The sequence below is a fragment of the Festucalex cinctus genome, chromosome 1, assembly GCF_051991245.1.
Source record: "Festucalex cinctus isolate MCC-2025b chromosome 1, RoL_Fcin_1.0, whole genome shotgun sequence".
NCBI classification, from domain to species: Eukaryota; Metazoa; Chordata; class Actinopteri; order Syngnathiformes; family Syngnathidae; genus Festucalex; species Festucalex cinctus.
The window spans coordinates 53,830,606-53,850,151 of NC_135411.1; the positions used below are offsets into that span (position 1 = coordinate 53,830,606).

Below are 19,546 nucleotides of genomic sequence, written 5' to 3' on the forward strand. Positions count from 1 at the left end.
CTTCGAAAAGACAACTTGTAGATTAGTGCGCGTCTGTCAGCTGTCTACAGGGCGACGCGCATGTGATACGAATGAACAGAAACGTAGTGCCTGGCAGTAATGGTGTCTGACTTTTTTTCAGGAGAGAGTATTGTGATGCAAATGTATCACTCTTTTGAACACAAATTGTTTTAGAAGAAAAAAGCTTTATTTAGGTGACCCCAGCCAACTTGCTGGACTGTTTTCCTCTCAACACTGACCAGAACTCGTGTCACAGTACACTGTCAAGGGTAATTCAGTGATGATGGCACACACTGGAGGTGAGGATGAAATAGAGATTCATGTCAAAAAATCCAAACTATCCCATTAAAGACGTAATGTGGCAGCTCCACAATCTTGTGTCGCTGGCCACTATTTGCTGAAATATGCTACTTTTGTGTACTTGTGATTGTGAGACTTTTTTTTAGTTTTGTTAAGATTATGACCTTGTTCTTTGATGTGAAGGATCCAAATCTGTGGTTTCCAAACTCTGTCCTCGAGGGCCAGAGTCCTGCAGGTTTTAAATGTTTCTCTTCTCCAACAAACTTGAAGCTCATCAGCAAGCGCCACGTAAGCCTGATTAATAACGATCCAGTTCACTGGAGCAGGGAAACATCTAAAACCTGCAGGACTCCGGCCCTCGAGGACCGAGTTTGGACACCACTGATCCAAAGGTCACTTTTTGACATGGTGTCACATGCCTTTTATTTGCACATGTTGGAGATGAACAAAGTAAGCTCACGTATTTTGAAATCTAATCATGTATATTTTTATAGTCCTGTGAGGTTTTGTAGTGTTTTTTTTTTTTTGGTGTGTGTGTGATGTGAGCTCTAAATATAAACAATTGTTTAAAAACAAAAAGTATTTTCCAAGCACTGTCCTGCATTACTGATGTTTGTAAATAAACACAACGGATGCAATTTTTTTTTCCCAATGCTTTTAATTGGAGACAGACTCCAAATCATCTTTTTTTTTTTCCCCCTAAGTGCGAGATTCATTTGTTTGATTCATTCATTCATTCATTTTATTTACACTAAATACACAACATCATACACAAAAGACACTAGGCCTGGTCTACTTTTATGATACAGTATCTTGGCTTTTAAATTAATTTCTACACACCACAGAAAAAATGTGAATCATTGACGGGGAACCGCAGTAAGCAAAAATGAAAGCTTAATCGCAAACTTGAGTCTGTTGTTCTGGGTTTTTTCCCCCACCCTCCCATTAAACCTCCACAAGGCAATTTGTCTTTGTTGCCATTTGTTAGCTGGATTAGCTAAAAAGCATCTGACGAGTCCCAAGAAGGGGCATGGGTAGAGGGAAAAATGCATCAAAACGCAGGTGGGCGGACTTCTGCTTGGAATTTTTTTTTTTGTATCTTTTTTTTCTTTCTTTCTTTTCTTTGGTGTTCAGCACGTGGATGATCCAAATATGGGGGTTTCCGGGCGTTGGCGAAGCTCACGCTAGTGTTACATGCTAATGAGTTTCTTCAGCGGCTGTGCATGCCGAAGATGAGGAAGCTGAAAAAGACGGTGACGCCCACCAGCGAGATGGTCGCGGGCGCGGTGAAGAACTGGCGGTAGTTGATGCGGAAGTACCACACCACGGCCAGGATCACCACGAACACGGGCACCACCAGGCTGCCCGTGCTGATGGCCACGCCCGCCGCCCGCAGGCCCCCGGCTCCGGCGGCCGCTCCTTGGGGTGAACCCGCCGCCCCCGCCTCGGGGTTGCCATCCAGCGGGGCCTGTGAGACGTGGCAGTGGATGACGCTGTTGTGAGTCACGTTCAGGGACAGCAGAGTCCTCTTGGAGTCCTGCAGGAGTTGGCCTTGGTAGATCAGCTTGATCTGATGCTCGCGTCCAGAGAAGTACTTACTGACCAGGGAGAGAATCACAAGGTAAATTATATTATTTCTTCATTGATGTACATACATGGGTGAAAATAGCACTGAAGTGGCTGCTAACTCACACTTTTGACGCTGTTCTACTTGCTTTATTTTTGTGCTCTTCTTGAAACACCGTAAGATGGCGCCAAAGCCCTGTCTAATATAAAAGCAGTGCCATCTTGTGGCCAACAGGCAATTATACAGTAAACCTCTTTGGGTTGGTCCATTTACTTGTTACTTGTGGGGTTTTCTATTTTTGTGGTGGAGGATTACTGTATACATATAACCTTGAATGGCATTGACTGTCATACAAATATAAACATCTAAAATCGTACAAAACCTACAAAGCGTGCAAGTGCATATTGTATCGCTGTTAGGAATGTTAAAATCTAAGTCTCTCTGTTTTTGTTTTTTGTAATTGATGCAAAATTGACCTCAGGACAGATTATTTCTATGTCCTTTAATCCAGGGTTTTTCCTGTGTACAAAATTCAGGAGGCGGCCACCTCCAGCCTAAGTGACTGATAATGAATGAATGCTTTAACATGTAAATAGTCATATTCTTATTGGAACTATTATTCTTATTATTGAAACATATATGGTGCCTGTAAAAAATGAAAGTAAGTCTGTTGAATTTACAGAATATATACACATCATGGTGCATGGTCAGGATTAAGGATGTCTGATACCACTTTTTCCCTGCCCGATAATGATACCAAATACCGATACCAGTCAGGGTTATTATAGTTTTGGAATTTTCATTTGTTAGTTTTGATTTCGTTGAGTTTTGTTTTTTAAATGTAGTTATTTTGAATTAGATTTCAGCGTGTTTCTATTAGTTTTAATTAGTTGTAGTTATTTAATAAATGCTTAGCTTTAGTTTAGTTTGTTAGTTTCAGTATTAGTTTTAGTTTTTAAGAAATGTGTATTCCTTGTGCGCAATATTAAAAAAAAAAACACTATGCTAGCGTTATGCTTTTCTATTGGCTGCTGCTAGATGATGTCACAAACGTTCTGACTCCAGTTAATATAAAAATACATCTATTTAAAATCATCCCCAAATGCTCATTAAATTAATTGGCAGACTAAGACGGAGGATATTTTTGCTAGAATTATAGTTAGTTAGTTTTGTAAACATAAAATGTAGTTTCAGTTTTTGTTTTTTAAAAAGCATTTTCGTTTTTATTTAGTTAACGAAATTGTTTTTTATATTTTAGTTTGTTTTTTTCATTAGTTTTAGTTAATTAAAATAACATTGCCACTAGTAAATAAAATCCCCCCCACCCATAAATTATTTTAAAGAAAGACCTTTATATCCTAATATGTATTTTTTTTTCTTCCTTAAAATTGCATGAAGTTAATGGCAACTTTGTGTTCATATAATTTCTAATTTCTTTGTCCCTGATCATAAAACGGCCACAGTAGGGCGGCAGATAATGGTATCTGTGACTGCCGTGAGTACAGATACCTTAAAATAAGACTGGTATTAGCACTGACATCGGTAGTCAACCATCATAGTCAGGATGATACAACCTCTGCCTCAATATGAGCCAGGAAAAACCCTGCTTTAATCTCATGATGAAAAAATGACCTTCCAATTGAAAGAGTTGCTGCGTCACATTTAAGGACATCATGCTTGCGCCAAACATCCTTAGTGCTCAATCAAGTTTGACCTTAAGGGACCATCTAAAATTTTCTCAGACAAATGAGCGATTGATCCAAATGCGTGCAGACGTTATAATCTACATCACGTGTTGCCTCCCGGGACATGCCGAAGTGTGTCCATCTAATTAAATTGCCTTCAGAGGCCGTTGGAAATCGTTGGCCTCCTCACATAAATAAGACATTGTTCTAAATGTCTATAAAAAAAAAATCAGCCAATTAAGTCAAGGTGTTGCTTCTGGAACAGCCTGGCAAAATATATACTGTACCTGTACTTAATCATTGTAAATCTATTGCACTATTAAGTGACAAAAAAAAATGTATAACATTGACAGTAAAGTGCAAAACCTGTATTTTTATAAGGTAAAATCTAGTGTTTTTCTTCCCACAAAATATGTAGTCTGTGGTAAAATTGAGCAAAATACAACCTTCCATCTTTTTTAAGTATTTTTTCTTGTAAAAATCTTTACATTTTTGGCAACTGGGACAAAAAGTGAATGGCATAGTCTGGTTTTGTAGCAAAATACAAAATTGTTGTAGTCTAATTAAATGTTTTACGACAGAATCTATATTTTTCTGGGTTGCAGTATTTTTTCCTCCTGACAGCAGCTTGTGTGTAGTTTACGTGCCTAAACGTGTGACCTAACCTTTTGAGTTGGTCCACAGTGTGGTGAGGCTTGACGACAGCCACTTCCTCCGTGTCGTTTAAAAACTTGAGTCGCACACAAAAGGACGGCGTGGTAGATGTGTTCTTTTTATATCCGCCCTCTCTCTCCTCGTCTTCGCCATAATCCTCGTCTTCCTCTTCGTCCGAGGCATGAATCCTTCCCCCGGGGGGCGCTTTGCCCTGAATGTCCAGCAGCAGGTCGGTGTCCTCAGGCGAGGCCCCTTCATCCGCCTCGCCATCATCCGGTTTGTTCTCCGGCGAGGGCGGGGCGGCGCCCGTCTGCTCAGGGGCATCTACCTGGACGTCGCCGCCCGCATCCCCACCCACGCCTATGAGGGAGATGTGCGCGCCTGCCGTCAGGATGGTGCCCAGGATGTGGTCACCACGCTCTGCCACATGGGTGGAGAGCCAGGCCAGGACCAGCGCCAGGGCCACCAGCAGGGCGCCACCCGCTGCTGTGGCCTCGCCACCCATCCCGTCCAGCATGGTCAGTGCACACACTGCCATCCTCTTTTCCTGCACAAATGGGGGGTTTGACACAAAATAGCCAGTGTTTTAAGACAAAACCTGCAGTCATACTTAAAAAAAAAAAATTGATGTCGTTTTTCACATTTTATATAATTTAGCGTTTTAGTGGCAAAATATGCAATACTGGTGGTCGAACGTAGTGTTTGTGTGACAACAATGTTGTTTTTGTGGTATCAAGTAGGAACTTAATAACAAATTGCTATATTGAATGGAATAATCTAATGCTTGCAATAAAATGTGTAAAGCAATATATAAAAACGTTAAGACCGTAGTTAATCACGATCAAAAGTCCAACCCGGAAGTGGGGTAACGCTACACAAGACGGCCAATTTGTTGACGTCACAATCCGATTATTTCACATTACACGGGTGCACTGCATACAAAACAGGTAGTTATAATATAACGTATAACACTTTGCGTGGTTTAACGCAGCCTAGTAAACTAGCAAATGGGCAACACTGTGACTCCCATCCGGTGTTATTTCATCTCAACTAACAACAACGAGCAGCGTTAGCCTCGCAAGCTAACCCATGCTAAATAAAAAGGAAGCGCTCTTGGCTCCATTTTCCAGACTCCTCTTCGTGTTTAATCGCCGTAACAACCCACGCGGCGTCGTTCAATTTCACCATTGTCGACAGGAATATTTCTTACCGGCCAGATGCTGAATCACTGCATGTTTGACGACGAACTCTCTCGATGCTAGTTGCTAACAAGCGGCTACTTCCTCAGTCAAAACAGGACGCACACACTAGGAAGAGGGGAGTGACGTCAGCAGCCCGACGTCGTGCTCGTGTTTTCCTTACAAGCTTAACCTTTCAATTTCTGTTACAGTTAATATTTTAATTCATGTCATAAACACGTAAGAACACCCCTTTCATTTTTTTTTAAAATAAATTATAAATTAATCGTCCCAGCCCTCCAAAAAAAAAAGAAAAAAAAAAGCTCACTAATAACGTAAAACCAACCAAGCGACGGCTAAAACAAACAAACAAGCAAACAAACAAAAAAAAACACGTAGGTCAAGTCAACACTGTATACTGTATGTCTGCCTTTGATCTGAACATTGGTAAAGTCATAACATGACCAAATGGGCACAAAAAAATAAATGAATAACTTCCCACATTCATATTATTGTTATTACATGCTGGCCGAGTTTTTCTTTGGTGTATGTTTTGATCAAATTTTTTATTTATTTTTTTCTATTTACTAATACTAAATGGTCAAAGAGGGACACTATTCAAAGTAAATAAAAACGATTTATGCTAAAGGTGAACAAGTTTACTACATAGCAATTGATGAAAAAAAATTCAAAGATATATCATGACCCACATTACAGGGGTAGTAAATCAAAAGGGGTTTTTAATTCAAAAAGTGACAAGGAAAACATACATTCACGATATATGATGATCAAAAACATGTTAATCGAGGAATATACCGAATGCTGAAATTAATTCATTGACATAACGTTGCATCAACGTTAAAACAATTTTTAGTGAGTACGTGAGGTCAGGATCTTTTCTTGTTAAACTAAACTTAAAAAAAAAAAAATCTATTCAGAGGTGCATCAATTGCTGTCATGTTTCCTCTGAATAATGGATGGAACATAGCATTTGGTCAATCAAAATGCCGATGTGAAAGCGGTTTTTACACCATTGAGTGCTTGTTAAAATCTCATCAAAACAGCTAATTGCGAGTGATATGGACAGATGGAAACCTTCGAGCCTTTGTTCATATATATATATATATATATATATATATATATATAAATCCTGCAATTGGCTGGCAACCAGTTCAGGGTGTACCCCGCCTACTGCCTGAAGCCGGCTGGGATAGGCTCCAGGACCCCCGTGACTCTTGTGAGGAGTAATTGGTTTTAAGAAAATGGATGGATATATAAATCTTAAAGCACCAACATCACCAAATAAAATGGATTAAAAAAAAAAAGTATATTTAGTATATAATGACTATTTCCATCAAATAACTTAATTATTCATATTCCTTTAAAAAAAAAAGACAAAAAAAGTGTCTTTCTTGAAAAATTTCTTAAAATTAAATCCAAAGAAAAAGAACAAACTCCTTATCTAGTTGTTTTTATTTAAATTGATATTTAAAATCATCCATTCACCAACAAGTGACTCATTAAAACAAAACGTAAATTCAAGAAACAAAACAAGACAATATCCTAATTCAGTATAGCGTGCCATCGTTCTGCAGCAGCAGGTAATCTCGGACTGAATTGGGGATGTCCAGTCGACTGACTTGCGAGTGGCATAGCGACCCCAGGCGATGACGCACAGCCCAGCGACAGAGATGCTGCAGCGAGCGAGGCTGACCGCTCCGCTCGCGCACAAGTTTAAAGAAACTCGTGTGTCCCTGCATGAGAGGGCAGTCGTCCATCCAGTCGCACGGTGGGACGTTTGGATACGAGTTAAGGATCACCTCCAATGTGGCGGGGGAGAGGATGCACTGCCTCAACATCTGGGCAAAGAATGGTAAACACGATCTTAAAGCTGCTCAACGCAACAACGTTTAATATACCGGTGCTTTTCCAAACCTTTGGTGGGACAGGTTTGGCTCCGTGGTTCAGGAGGGTCCGTACCACCACTTCAGGTTGCTGGTCTACGTAGTCCTCAAGCACCTTAAAGGACAATCAGTCATTTAATTCCTTGTCTTGATGTTTTGCTTTTTTTCTTGTCATACCTGCAGCACACATTCCAAAGGCGTGTACCCAGCGCAGTTGCTGACATCCGCCTGAGCTCCGTATCGCAACAGGAGTTCCACGATGGGCGGGCAGCAGTTAGCGCAAGCGTTGTGCAGTGGCGTGTGCTGCTTCTTGCCCGCCGTACGCGGGTCAGCGCCGGCATCCAGCAGCCTGCGTACCACGGCCAGGTAGCGGCCCGCCTCCGATGGCTTCTCAGCCCTGGCGCAGGCGGCGTTTAGGGCCGTTTCGCCCTCCTGGTTGGTGGCCAGCACGTCAGCGGCGAGAGAGAGCAGGAGCTCCACGTGGCCCTCCAGGCCCCGCAGGGCAGCTACGTGCAGTGGGGTGAGCCTGGACCCGGCCGTCCTCACGTTCACGTCGACGCTGCCGTCCAGAAGCAGCTCGACACACCTGGGGGTGGATTTTCAGGTCAATGTAAAACCTCTTTTGAACAGAGATGCTGTTGTACTTTGCAAGCGTGAGAATTTGGAGTTGACCCAAATTTAGAATTTTTTAAACCTCAAAGACACTTTGGAGTCTTTTATGAACTAAATGGGCGGTTCTTTAATCAAATACAATTCAGAATCTTTGCTCTACCTGACGTGGTTTTGTAAATGTCACCCTAGCATTTTTTTTGTAAATCTCAAAGACAAGTTTTTCAAATGAAATTTGCATTTCAAAGATCAAAGAAAAGTCTTCAATGAACATAGCGCGTTTTTGGTCAACATTAAGAGTCAGTTTAGTCTTCAATGACCCCAGAATTTTTATTCTTAAGAACATTAACATGTTTGTGTAAACATCAAAGACACTAGTCTTTGATTAGGCAAAATTTCATTGTAAAGATCATAGGCTGGTAGCATTGAAGGAACCAAGGTATTTTTCATAAACATCCACCCATCCATCAATTTTCTTAACTGCTTACCCCTCACAAGGGTCGCGGGGGTGCTGGAGCCTATCCCATCTGGCTTCAGGCAGTAGGCGGGGTACACCCCGAACTGATTGCTAGCCAATTGCAGGGCATTTTTCGTAAACATCAAAGACAATTTAGTCAAACTTGATCTGTTTTTTTAAACCTTTGTACCAGGTGAAACAACAAAAAAAGGGAACTTTTTTCCAATCCTATGAACCCAAGAGTGATGGAAGAAAACTATTTTATTCATAGTATTTGAAGTCTTCAAACATGCCACTTAAGAAACAATGTTGGAATTTTCATTTTTCAAAATTACGTCCTGAAGATGACATCTGCTGACGAGATTCTTCATTGACTGCTCCACCATCTCAGCTGGGATTCCATCATTGTTTGATTGTAAATGGCATGTTTTAAGGTGTCAATTACTATGAAAAAAATATTTTCCTTCCATCACTCTTGGTTTTATTGGATTGTTAAAAAGTTCAATTTTTTGTGGTCACCTAGCATTCCTGTAAAGATCACAGATACTTCAGTTCAATTAAGACAATTTGAATATTTCGCTAGCCTAGTAGATTTTTGCGGACAATTTAGACAAACCTAACCTACGTGTTTTGTAAACTTCAAAGGCGCTCCTGTAAAGATCAAAGACAATTTCTTCATGTGTTTTTGTCTAAAATCACAATTTCGTCTTCAAGGAACCTAGCAATTTTTCTGTGAAACTCAAATACACATTTTATATTCGCTGAACCTAACATACGTGTTTTGTGAACAGGCAAAACGTAGCAAGTAACGGTGTCCCAAGCTCACTGTAATGATTGCGGTGTGGTGCACAGGTGAAGAGGAGCGTTTCCGTCGGCCGTCAGCAGTTGCGCGTCTGCTCCGTGGTCAAGCAGCAGTTTGACGCAGGCGGCGTGTCCTCCCGCGCAGGCGTCATGGAGGGCTGTGCGGCCTCCCGGGTCTGCGTTCACATCCGCTCCGCGGAACAAGAGCTCCTCCACGCACGCTGCATGCCCGCGGCCGGACGCCAGGCGCAAGGCGGACGTCTGCTTTACGCTGGAGGTCATGGTCCACATGCCTGACGGAGGAAAAGAACAGTTAGAGTTTTACATGGTGCCTTCAAAGTAAATGAGTTGCCTGAGCGACCTACCCATCTCCGGGGCCCACGCCATCTCCTCATGCACCGTCTCCATCAGGGCGTTGACCATAGCGGGGTTCCTTAGGACGGCGTACACCCCCTTCATGTCGCCATACATGAAAGTATTGTGGATGGCGGCGTCCCGGCAACGGACCTGAGGAGGGGCGGCCCGCACCTCCTGCAGGCGTTGCGGCCCGGGCTGTAGCCTGCGGGGGGCCCTCGGCAGTGGGGCCCGTGTCTGAGCTCGCCTCTGGGCCAGGGCCCTTCGTGCTTCCTCCCAGTCCTGCAAATCCTGCTCTAGCCTCAGAGAGCGCAGCGATGTGGATGTGAAGGGAAACGTGTCCTTGGACATGACGTTTCCTGTGGTGGACACAAATAAAAGGCTACATAATGTATGAAAAGATTTTTACTCACCCTGAATTGGAGTGCCAGACTTTAACACTTTAGAAAAAAGCACATTTGTTACTTTTTTTTTTCTACGCTCAATCGTGCATGACACTCTCCGCAGTAGACAGGGTTGCAAAAGACAAACCCATAACCTGTTATTAATAGATTCCAGGCTGGCTGTAACCTGATACCTGGACATTTCCAAAATACTCAGTAGATGGCAGTGCCGAGTAACAACATGGAACTGCCATCGAACCAACAAATGATAATACATTTATTTTGTCTTAATTAAACAGCTTTTGACTATTGTTATTACCTCTAAGTTACCTTATTTTGTATAACTCCAAATAAAGACAAGAAAGTCTGCAATAGACGGGAGGGTAAGTTGGAACAATCTCAAAACGTACGAATTCAATTAGATTTTTTACGAGATAAACTGGTACAACTAATTTGTCGTGAGTTGTTTTTTTTTTTTTCCAACAGACTTTGACGCAAGACAGTCGAGGAACCACGGCGCTCGACTTCTCCTGCAGGACGTTTCACAAGATAAACTTACTTTACAAAACATACATTTTAGTGATACATTTCCCGTAGTCATGTTCTCTCCTGATATACCAACTATGACTATCAAAATGACTTAAATGAACTTTTTGTGCTGGCTTTACCGATTTTTGACGGTGAGATGGGAGGGGCAGTTATCTCAACCAACTTCCGCGTTTTTCGGTAAAACGCGACTGACGTCATCACGTTTGAACGTGTGTCGCGGGCTCACCATTTCTCCAAATTCAGCCACCACGGCAACACCAGCAATCCGTTAGATACTTTGTATTTGGAAAGAACGTACTGTAGAAGAAAACAAAATCAGAAGGGTCGTCACCGTGCGGCCGTCGACGCGTCGTTACATGAAGTAACTCTTCGCGACATCTCGTGTTTGCGATGGTAAGTTCGTTCGGGGCGAAACGTTAGCTTGCGCTAACGTGGTAAATATGTCGTCCTTTTCGCTTTAAATCATCACGATCTCGTTTTTACGTGCCAATCGAGCTCCAGAAAGGTGTATTTTAACTGTTGCAGAGCTGCCAACTGAATGGGCTGTTCAGCATTGGCGAGGATTTTGACGACGAGGTAACGACACACACCTGATCCCATCATTGTTTTGGATTGTTGACGTCACCAACCACCTATTTAATACAGTACTGTAAATCGATCTCAACTGCACCACCATCAGGATTATGTCAGATTTTTTTTTCTTCCCACAAATAATTTTACAAACGTAATACTGTCCAGGTTTACACTAGTAGTTTTGCCAACCACGACAAAACATTTTTTATTTATTTATTACAAATTGTAATGTCCCCCTTTTAACCCATTGGGCAATGCTCACTGTGCTACAACATTGCTGGCAGCTTTTTACACACAGACCTGGGCATACTCACCAGTGTTTTAAGTGGAAAAAAAAGTGCCGGTACTCTCCTAATGTATTTATATATATATTAAAACGCAAGCGCCCGTAAGGGCGCGATCAGAAAAATTTTGGGGTATTTTTTATTGTAAATTTTAATATGAAATATTATTTAATACCACTGTGTAGGTTTAAAATTAAAAGGGAAATATTCAGGACTGACATTAATTAATATAACCAGCACATTGGTGAGTGAAATGCAATCACATGCCCACAAATTTGCCAATACGTTGTAATTTACATTACAATATTCTATTGTCCTGTGTTTTCATCAGTATCAGTCACGTGTAATATTCTGGTCAGTCATGCTCAGTAATTAGGTTGCTACTAACAAATTCTGTTATTTTTTCACTGAAAACACTTATCAGTGAGTGTTTTACGCCAGGATCCCTGCATGGAATAATGAGAGCCTAGCAACTTCATTGTTTGCATCAACCATTCAGAGTATATCATCTCAGTATCGTGAATGGTGACTTACAGAAGTTAGGTTTATATTTCCCAGTGTTGCTTTCATTTTATTGTTGATCGTTCTGACAACAAGATGATACAGACTTTCTTGGAGAAGCAGTTGGAAAAATATCTTAAGATAGTTATAAAGAAATTTATATTCACATTGTTACTGAGGAAATCTGCAATTAGTTTCTTCCACACTTATTTTATACTTATTGGTACAACCGTACCATACACAGATGTTTTCGTTTGCCGTAGAGGAGAAAAAATAAGCTTACCGCCAGCTTCACTCCGTTTGGCATGAGCAATCCATGTTATTTACTTATTTATTTATTTATTTATTTATTTATTACGTCCATGCGACTCCACCGCAGTTTTTTTTTTTGTTTTTTTAAGCTTTGAACCAGCAGGACAGCACAGTAGCGATTTTCTTAACTCAAGAATTATGGTTGTACACACGCTTTGGGGTCGGCTAGGATCGGGCTCGGAAAAAAAAAAAAAAAAAAAAGCACCGGGCTATGCTAGCATCACGTTGAATGACTCAAGCACGCTTCTCTCGTACAGCACTATCACAACTGGAGTAATCATGCGCTTGGTGATCAGCGCACTGACTTCAATATTATATATGTCAGTGGGCGGAACAGCATTTTGGGATCAAAATATGTATTGTCAAGCGTACCGGAACGCTGACAAACTGTGACAGTACGTTCTTTGCACATTGAGAAGTACTGGAACGCTCAAGGGAGATTTTTCGAAGTGCCGGAGCTCCGTACCGGTGCGTTCCGGCCCACTGAAAACACTGGTACTCACCATATGTCCCCATTTCAATATGATGACTAATTGTTTATTTCAGACTCCATCATTGCATGTTGTTGTTGACCCTCCCTTGTACTGTTTGCACATCAGGATCTGCTGGGGTCCAATTGGGCCGTCAGACCCCCAACCACCGCGCCGTCCCACCTGGCAGGTGTCACTTGTGTGTCCTCTAGAGATTCTGGCACCAACCTCTTCCAGCCAAATGGGGCATCGTCAGATCTTTCCTTCAATAAGAATACTCCTACTTTGCGGAATCTTATCTCTGGCACTCATTCCCTAAGGCCCGATGCACTGCCTGAGCTGGACCTCCCTGAGCCCCAAGTGCAGGTTAGGCCCGCCACCGCTGTGCCATCCTGCCCTCCAGGCCACGAGATGGTTGCTCCGACTTTGCGGAAGCTTTCCTCTGGCACTCAAGCTTGCCCCCGTCCTTCGGACTCGGGGAAGGCCAACACGCAACAGAGTCTCACCCCCACCAATGTTGTGGCATTACGTCCGCTGGGTGTCACCCCGGCGGTCCCGAGAGACTCCAACACCAACCTCCTCCAGCCAAGCGGAGGATCAGCTCACTCTCTTCCACCTCCTACGTGCAATGTCACTGATCCACACTTGGGGGCGCAGGAGAGGCCAACCACCAATGCCACCGCCCAGGATGACTTTGACGACTGGGACTTGGACCTTGCAGACTTGGAGGAGTGTGAACGATTAGCAGCACCGGCTGTGCCGGTCAAAATGTTGCGGCCTATCCCAGGTGGAGGGACCTTTAGAGCGCCAACCTCAACACCCCCCCACGTGGTCACCACCTCCTCGCCGGCCCCCAAGCCACTTTCCAGGACTCTGGACAAGGCTCAACAGGTCGTGTGGAAAACCCCGGCTACCCCCCGCCCGCCCCGAGGCCTCTTTGAGACAGTTTCACCTGCGCCATCACCCTCGCCCTCCCCTTCCCTCGCCTTTAGTCCGCACCCCCTTGCCACACCGCGGCTGACCAACCACCTGGTGCAGCTGGTGTCTGCGTCCAACAAGGTGTCCCGGAAGAGGCCTCGCTCAGAGCCTCGACCGCCCAGGACGCGGCGTTTCCCGGGCCCGGCGGGGCTCCTCCCACAGCAGGTCTGTCTGGAACGTTGACGTTGTCCATCGCCAATTGTTTCCTATCACTATGATGTTGTTTAGTGAGTTTCTTCCTTTTTTTTTTTTTTTTTTCCAGCCACTCAGTCACAGTCTGGATGAGATTGTAGTGTCTGCTCCCCATGCTCCTGCCCACGGTGTGGCGGCTCGTCTTCCAAACCAGGTAATGGCATACACTATACACTTGATCTTATTCTTAGGACTCATAAAGCTGTGAGTGTGTGTACCCCAGGGCAGCACAGTGAGGTCGTGGTGAGCACAGGGGTCACCGTTTTAGTAAAAGGCCACCAGTTTGATATATATTTTTGAAATACAGTGTTCCCTCGTTTATCGCGGGTTCATCTTTCGCGACCTCGCTGTTTTGCAGATTTTTTTTGCAGCGTTTTTTTTTTTTTTTTCAGCGTCCTTTTTGGTTTGTTTATTTTTTTGGGTATTTGCATGGCTGTATCTCTCAAACCTTATGTCCGACCGGGGACATTACAGGCATCTGTGGATTCGTCTCGACGAGACCTTTCCAACGGTGTCTTTCCCGTCGCTCCGCAACATCGCATTCCGGAGATAGAAAATATGTACTGTGCTGTATAATAAATACATTAAAAAATGACTGTAAAGGGAAAAAAAACCCCATAAATGATGAATGAAAAAGCATTCATAATAAACTAAAAATCATACCAAAATGAAAAAAAAAAAACATGTAATAAATGAAAAAAATATATACTGTGCTGTATAAAGAAAAAAAAGAAAATAAATGAAAAAAGAACATATATAATGGTATTAAAAATCATTTATAATAAATTAAAACTCATGCCAAAATGAAAAAACATAAACGAAATAAAATAAAATATATGTGTGTGTATATATATATATATATATATATATTAGGGGTGTTAAAAAAATCGATTCCGCGATATATCGCGATACTACATCGCGCGATTCTCGAATCGATTCAATAAAAAAAAATCGATTTTATTTTTTTTTTTAAGAGCTCAGAATTGTTAATTCGGTAGTCTTACCGATTCAGCGTCTTATCATCATTGCCTTTTTTTTTTTTTTTTTTTGTGTGTGTGCTAATCGATTTTTAAACTTCCATTTTTAATGGAAAAATGTTCAACAAAACGTCTGACTTCGGGTTAGGATTCGCACCAAAAAAAAAAAAAAAAAAATCGATTCTGCCGATTATTGAATCGATTCGAGAATCGCGCGATGTAGTATCGCGATATATCGCCGAATCGATTTTTTTTAACACCCCTAATATATATATATATATATATATATATATATATATATGATTAACGGGAATTTAAAAACAAAAAAAACGCGGATTTCCATTATCACTGGTAGTTTGGAATGCAACACCCGTGATGAACGAGGGAGCACTGTAATAAATTTGCTCAAATTACCTATGATGTTACTTAGTGCTGTCAATTGATTAAAGATTTTAATCGTAATTAATCTCATAATTTTCATAATTAACTGCAAAGTGGCCATCCATCCATTTTCTTAGCTACTTATTCTATTCTAAATTCTTAATAACATTTTTTAATATGGTTTTTAAAGTGTGGGGAACACTTTGTTACACATTTTAATATAATGTTACTATTGTTTGAAAGGCTGCCATTGACCGTGATTTGTCCCGGCTCAAAACGGCTGGGCAAATCAAATTTGTTTATTTGCTGTGATGCATTCTTTGTGAGCAACGTTGCGTCACTTTTCGGTGCCAGAACGAAGTCTGTCCTCCTCCTCATAACGTTTAAAATCAAGTTTTCACCAATTACTGCTACAATGACATATGTTGAATTTACTTCATCTCTGTCCACTGTCTACTGTTTTGTACTTGGCCCGTCGCTTTTTTGATGTCTCGTCCACTATTCACTAATTGGTTCTTTCCACTGTCTGCCTGGTCAGGTTTGCCCCGCCTTAGAAATGTGCTTGATTGTGACTAACTCACTCGTTGGTAAAGCAATGAGTCTGGTTTCCAGGCTAGAATGAACTATGCCTCACGTTTAGCGAGCAAGTGACAAGACAGGCCTGTCCTCGTGCCCATTCAGACCCTTTCCGTAGCTGGAGCAACCGAGCTCGGTGCTAAATGGCAGCCTACCAAATGTATTCGGGAAATGGTTGGTGGTGCGTCACCATCCAAATGTAGCTTGAATCCTCCGATTTAAACATTGCATATATTGGCTGCAGTGCGGTGCATTTCTTGAGGGTAAGGTGTTTACTGCGTCACCATCAAAATTCCCCAAGTTCAATGTTTTCCAAATAAGGGGTGTGTGTTAATCAGCATTAAAGGAATGGCTTGTGTTAGAATTAGATAACGCATACATTGCGTCCCAATACTTTTGTCCAGGTTTCCAGCTCCCAGCCTGAGGAAGAGGAGCTTGGCGGTCCCTGGGCGGCAATGAAGGCCGAGATGGGACTGGACGAGCGCAACCCGGCGTGCTTCTTGTGCTCCTTCAGTGTGGTCATGGTGCTCCGCAAGGTCTCTCGCTTTGCTGCCTTGATTTCACTTCCATCTTGTCAACAAAAGTGTCTTTTTTTTCTATTTTTTTTATTTTTTTTTATTTATTTATTTTTTTATGTGGCGGCAGGCGGCTTTGAAGCAGCTGAACAAAAACAAAGTACCAAACATGGCCGTTATGCTCAAGAGTATCAACCACACGCACACTGATGCTAAGGCTGTGTTCAGGGATCCTACTGGTACGTCTGCACATACACACACGACAAACACATTTTCTTGACTTTGGGGACAACCACGTACACACATACACGCACGTATTCATTTTGTAAATTTGTCAATATTACTCGCAAACACAGAGGTTTGCTCCTCCTCCTTTACACTGGTTGACATGTTCATATTGTTGATTAAAGGTGAGATCCAGGGCACGGTGCATCGCCGCCTCCTGGAGGAGCGCTTCGGGGAACTGAAAGTTGGTGCTGTGCTGCTGCTCAAACAAGTGGGGAAACACCATTTTGATTGAAAAAAGTGTCACCGGGATGCTTTGATTTGAAAACCAGCATGACGTTTGCTTCCAGGTGGGCGTGTTCTCCCCCTCCCATCGCAACCACTACCTCAACGTGACACCCAACAATCTCCTCAGGATCTATTCGCCAGACGGCGTCTGCCACACGTCGGGGCCCCTCCCACCGCCAGTTCTGGTAGGCCACGCGCACCGGTATCGAAATCGACAAGCCATCTCGAATTACTTTTCTTTTTGCGTAGGAGCCGACACCGCCGTCACCAGCCGTCAAGCCTGTGTCCTGCATGCAGCTGGTGTTTGACGATGACGACGATGGTAACGATGACAGGGCGAAATGCAAAGACGGAACCTTGCAGACTTCAGGTTGGGACGCAGGTGGGTTCACTAAACTGTGCAGGATGCAAAAACAAGTGTTGTAGTTGATACATAACCATTTTAAGAATTTTTTTATTTTTATTTTAGTTCACCATATGTTTCCTTGGTATGACCATCACACTTTTTCACGTGGTTTTGACAGTTTTAAAAAGTGTGATTAGACTTTTTTTTTTTTTTTTTTTTTGGTAAGGAGTCATTTTATTTTTAGTTAGTTTTATTCATTTTCTTGTATTTTGTTACATTTTATTGTATGTATGTCTTAAAGGGGGAAGCAAAATCAAAAAATATTTGCCATGACAATCATGAGCATTAGTGTGCAAATGATTTAATTTGGTTTTGAGAATTTAAAAAAAAAAAAAAAAAACAAAAAAAAAAGCTTTATTTTGTTGTGGATATTTACATGTAATTATTTAATACAGTGTAAAGATTGGTTAGCACATCCACCTCACAGTGTTGCTCTCCTGTGTGGAGCTTTCATGTTCTCCCTGTGCCTATGTGAGTTTTCTCCAGGCACACTGGTTTCCTCCCACATTCCAAAAACATGCATGGTAGGTTAATTGAAGACTAAATTGTCCATAGGTGTGGAGTTTTTTTGTTGTTTTTTAGGCTTAATTGACATTTTGTGAGACTGCTGTGGATTTTATTTTTATTTTTTATGTTTGAATCATTTTTTTAATCTCTTTAACGCTGACTGTAAAACTGGCTTTTCCCAATTTTCCATGTTGCTTTTTGCATAAAAAGGCTGGAATTTTTGTTGCCTTCATAGGTATAATGGAGTTGTATAAAAGATTAAAGAATATGCAGTACTTCACCTTTTCTGGGTTGTGTGTTAAAAACCTACGGAGCCCCTTTTTTGGCCATATTGCAGGAGATCTGGTTAAGGGGGCTTATAATACTTGGCCACATGATTTTTTTCATTGCAGATGACCTGGATGAGCTCTTGGTGGCGCTCCCTGAGGACACCTACAGTCTTTGAGGAGAAGTGATGCATCACCACTCACCCTATCATCATCTTGATGTTAAACACATGAAAAAAAAAAAAAAAACTTGTATATTTATTTTTCTTGCTGAAAGGTATCCCAAGTGGCTCTCTCTGTTGATATTAGTAAAGAAAAAACATTGCAAGATTATTTTGTCACACTGATTGATTGACATTGACAAGATTGACCATTATGTTAATAGGGTTAGCATTTAGTAAGATGCTGTCAAGGCCCTAAAAAAGTTTCAACTGCATTTCAAGAGGACACCATATGGATGAGTGATTAAAACAACTTGTTTGTATGCAAATAGTTGTCTCTTGAGTGTCTGCCCACACATCATGTTAAATTACAACCAAGCAAATTTTTAGTTATCGTACGCCAAAGGTAAGCAAAACTGCGTGTTGGCACAGATTAGTGTCGCAAGTACAGTATTAGTTTCTAACATTGGTTCACATTTACATGGGTTGGTTGCTTGTCGACGGCGGCAAATCCAAAATGCCATTGTCCAAAAGTGGCTGTAATTTTTGATATATTGTATAATTTTGTTTAAAAATGAGTTGTGACATCGATTTTCTCTTTCTGCTGCAACTTTGAGTCTGTCTTTTTTCACACAGTATTCTTTAATTTTGATGCAATATTGTGCAAATCATGTGGCATGTGAAAATCAATAAAAATTCGGAAAATTAGGAGTTATCAGTAAACATAATCAAGGTTGTGTAAAAACAACTTTTAGTAATGATCAATGTGCATTTAGTGAACTGTCAAAGCACATGATCAATTGTTAAAAATATCTCAAAACTGGAGCCAACGTAAATAAAGCAAGGGAAATCATTTTCAGACTTATCAGCCCCAGAAACCATTAAAATATTGTGGGCGCTTGTTGGCCAGCTTTACAGATGGGTTTACACTTTGGAAATGGTGTTAACTTATGGGAAAAAATGCACAACGTCTGCTTGATAATAAATTTTTCATAATTTAAGCTTCAGCATGCCTCTCCTCTGCTACAAATGCAAATTGACCACATAATTATGTCTGATGGTGCTTCACGATCTATTAAAATGCAGGCCGCTATTGGAATTCCTCTTTACACAGGTCTGCACTGCCCCTAATGTGACTTTTTTTCTTTTTCTTTTTTTAAAATTCTTTTCATCTTCAGTTTCTTCAGTGGAGGCAGGTGAATTTTCTCATTCCTCCAATAAATTATATATACAAAAACTGGCATCAATCAATATCAGTTTGTGTGAAGGTGAACTCAGCTTACTGTGAGGACTAAAAATGCAAAAGCAATAAACTGTCGATCATCTCAATATAATCTAATGCACCAACGTGATGCCCGTGAGCAATGCGTGGCTAGCCGACGGGCCTGTGGCCAAAACAGTTTACCAGCAATGGGTCATTGTGATTTCCAAGCAATGCTATAGAAGTGATCATTTGGAAATGTATACACTTGCAGAGATTTATAGATGGTGTT

At 41.6% G+C, this 19,546-nt stretch overlaps 3 protein-coding genes and 2 long non-coding RNA genes across 8 annotated transcripts; 3 read left to right on the top strand and 2 right to left on the bottom strand.

The window, feature by feature from the left end:
* The first annotated feature begins 268 nt into the window (after nt 1-268).
* LOC144000778 (uncharacterized) lies at nt 269-938 on the top strand. Its single transcript, XR_013278274.1, has 2 exons — nt 269-497; nt 648-938. It is a non-coding gene; the product is annotated as an uncharacterized LOC144000778 (long non-coding RNA).
* On the bottom strand, nt 927-5,565 carry tmub2 (transmembrane and ubiquitin-like domain containing 2). The gene is made up of 3 exons (XM_077494368.1): nt 5,417-5,565; nt 4,218-4,753; nt 927-1,898 (listed from the first exon to the last, which is right to left on the bottom strand). Exons 2-3 carry the CDS (start codon nt 4,742-4,744, stop codon nt 1,511-1,513), a joined length of 915 nt encoding a protein of 304 aa, XP_077350494.1. The 5' UTR covers nt 4,745-4,753; nt 5,417-5,565; the 3' UTR covers nt 927-1,510.
* Nucleotides 5,097-8,475, top strand: LOC144000771 (uncharacterized). Its single transcript, XR_013278271.1, has 3 exons — nt 5,097-5,153; nt 6,980-7,257; nt 7,472-8,475. It is a non-coding gene; the product is annotated as an uncharacterized LOC144000771 (long non-coding RNA).
* On the bottom strand, nt 6,840-11,035 carry asb16 (ankyrin repeat and SOCS box containing 16). Of its 4 annotated transcripts, none has more exons than XM_077494362.1 (6): nt 10,740-11,035; nt 9,521-9,868; nt 9,181-9,448; nt 7,466-7,874; nt 7,320-7,403; nt 6,840-7,243 (listed from the first exon to the last, which is right to left on the bottom strand). In XM_077494362.1, exons 2-6 carry the CDS (start codon nt 9,858-9,860, stop codon nt 6,953-6,955), a joined length of 1,392 nt encoding a protein of 463 aa, XP_077350488.1. In that variant the 5' UTR covers nt 9,861-9,868; nt 10,740-11,035; the 3' UTR covers nt 6,840-6,952. The 4 variants fall into 4 exon arrangements, with proteins under 4 accessions (XP_077350488.1, XP_077350487.1, XP_077350486.1 ...); XM_077494361.1 differs by having other exon boundaries at nt 10,668-11,035; XM_077494360.1 differs by lacking the exon at nt 10,740-11,035 and adding an exon at nt 10,561-10,647.
* hrob (homologous recombination factor with OB-fold) lies at nt 9,183-18,382 on the top strand. Its single transcript, XM_077494359.1, has 11 exons — nt 9,183-10,275; nt 10,379-10,834; nt 10,967-11,017; nt 12,711-13,724; nt 13,822-13,905; nt 16,090-16,221; nt 16,331-16,439; nt 16,611-16,696; nt 16,776-16,898; nt 16,963-17,095; nt 18,019-18,382. The coding sequence occupies exons 2-11, from the start codon at nt 10,832-10,834 to the stop codon at nt 18,069-18,071; spliced, it is 1,788 nt and encodes a 595-aa protein (XP_077350485.1). The 5' UTR covers nt 9,183-10,275; nt 10,379-10,831; the 3' UTR covers nt 18,072-18,382.
* The last annotated feature ends 1,164 nt before the right edge of the window (nt 18,383-19,546 follow it).

Bases quoted from the DNA above. Each gene is read 5' to 3' on its own strand.
- tmub2 (XM_077494368.1), bottom strand. From the start codon at position 4,744: ATGGCAGTGTGTGCACTGACCATGCTGGACGGGATGGGTGGCGAGGCC. The intron at 1,899-4,217 runs GTTAGGTCACAC...CTCCCTGGTCAG, and splicing joins ACTGTGGACCAACTCAAAAG to TAAGTACTTCTCTGGACGCG.
- asb16 (XM_077494360.1), bottom strand. From the start codon at position 10,639: ATGACGTCAGTCGCGTTTTACCGAAAAACGCGGAAGTTGGTTGAGATA. The intron at 9,449-9,520 runs GTAGGTCGCTCA...TTCCTCCGTCAG, and splicing joins GGCGTGGGCCCCGGAGATGG to GCATGTGGACCATGACCTCC. The intron at 7,875-9,180 runs GTGAGCTTGGGA...ATCCACCCCCAG, and splicing joins ACCACACCGCAATCATTACA to GTGTGTCGAGCTGCTTCTGG.
- hrob (XM_077494359.1), top strand. The intron at 13,725-13,821 runs GTCTGTCTGGAA...TTTTTTTTCCAG, and splicing joins CGGGGCTCCTCCCACAGCAG to CCACTCAGTCACAGTCTGGA. The intron at 16,222-16,330 runs GTCTCTCGCTTT...ATGTGGCGGCAG, and splicing joins TGGTCATGGTGCTCCGCAAG to GCGGCTTTGAAGCAGCTGAA.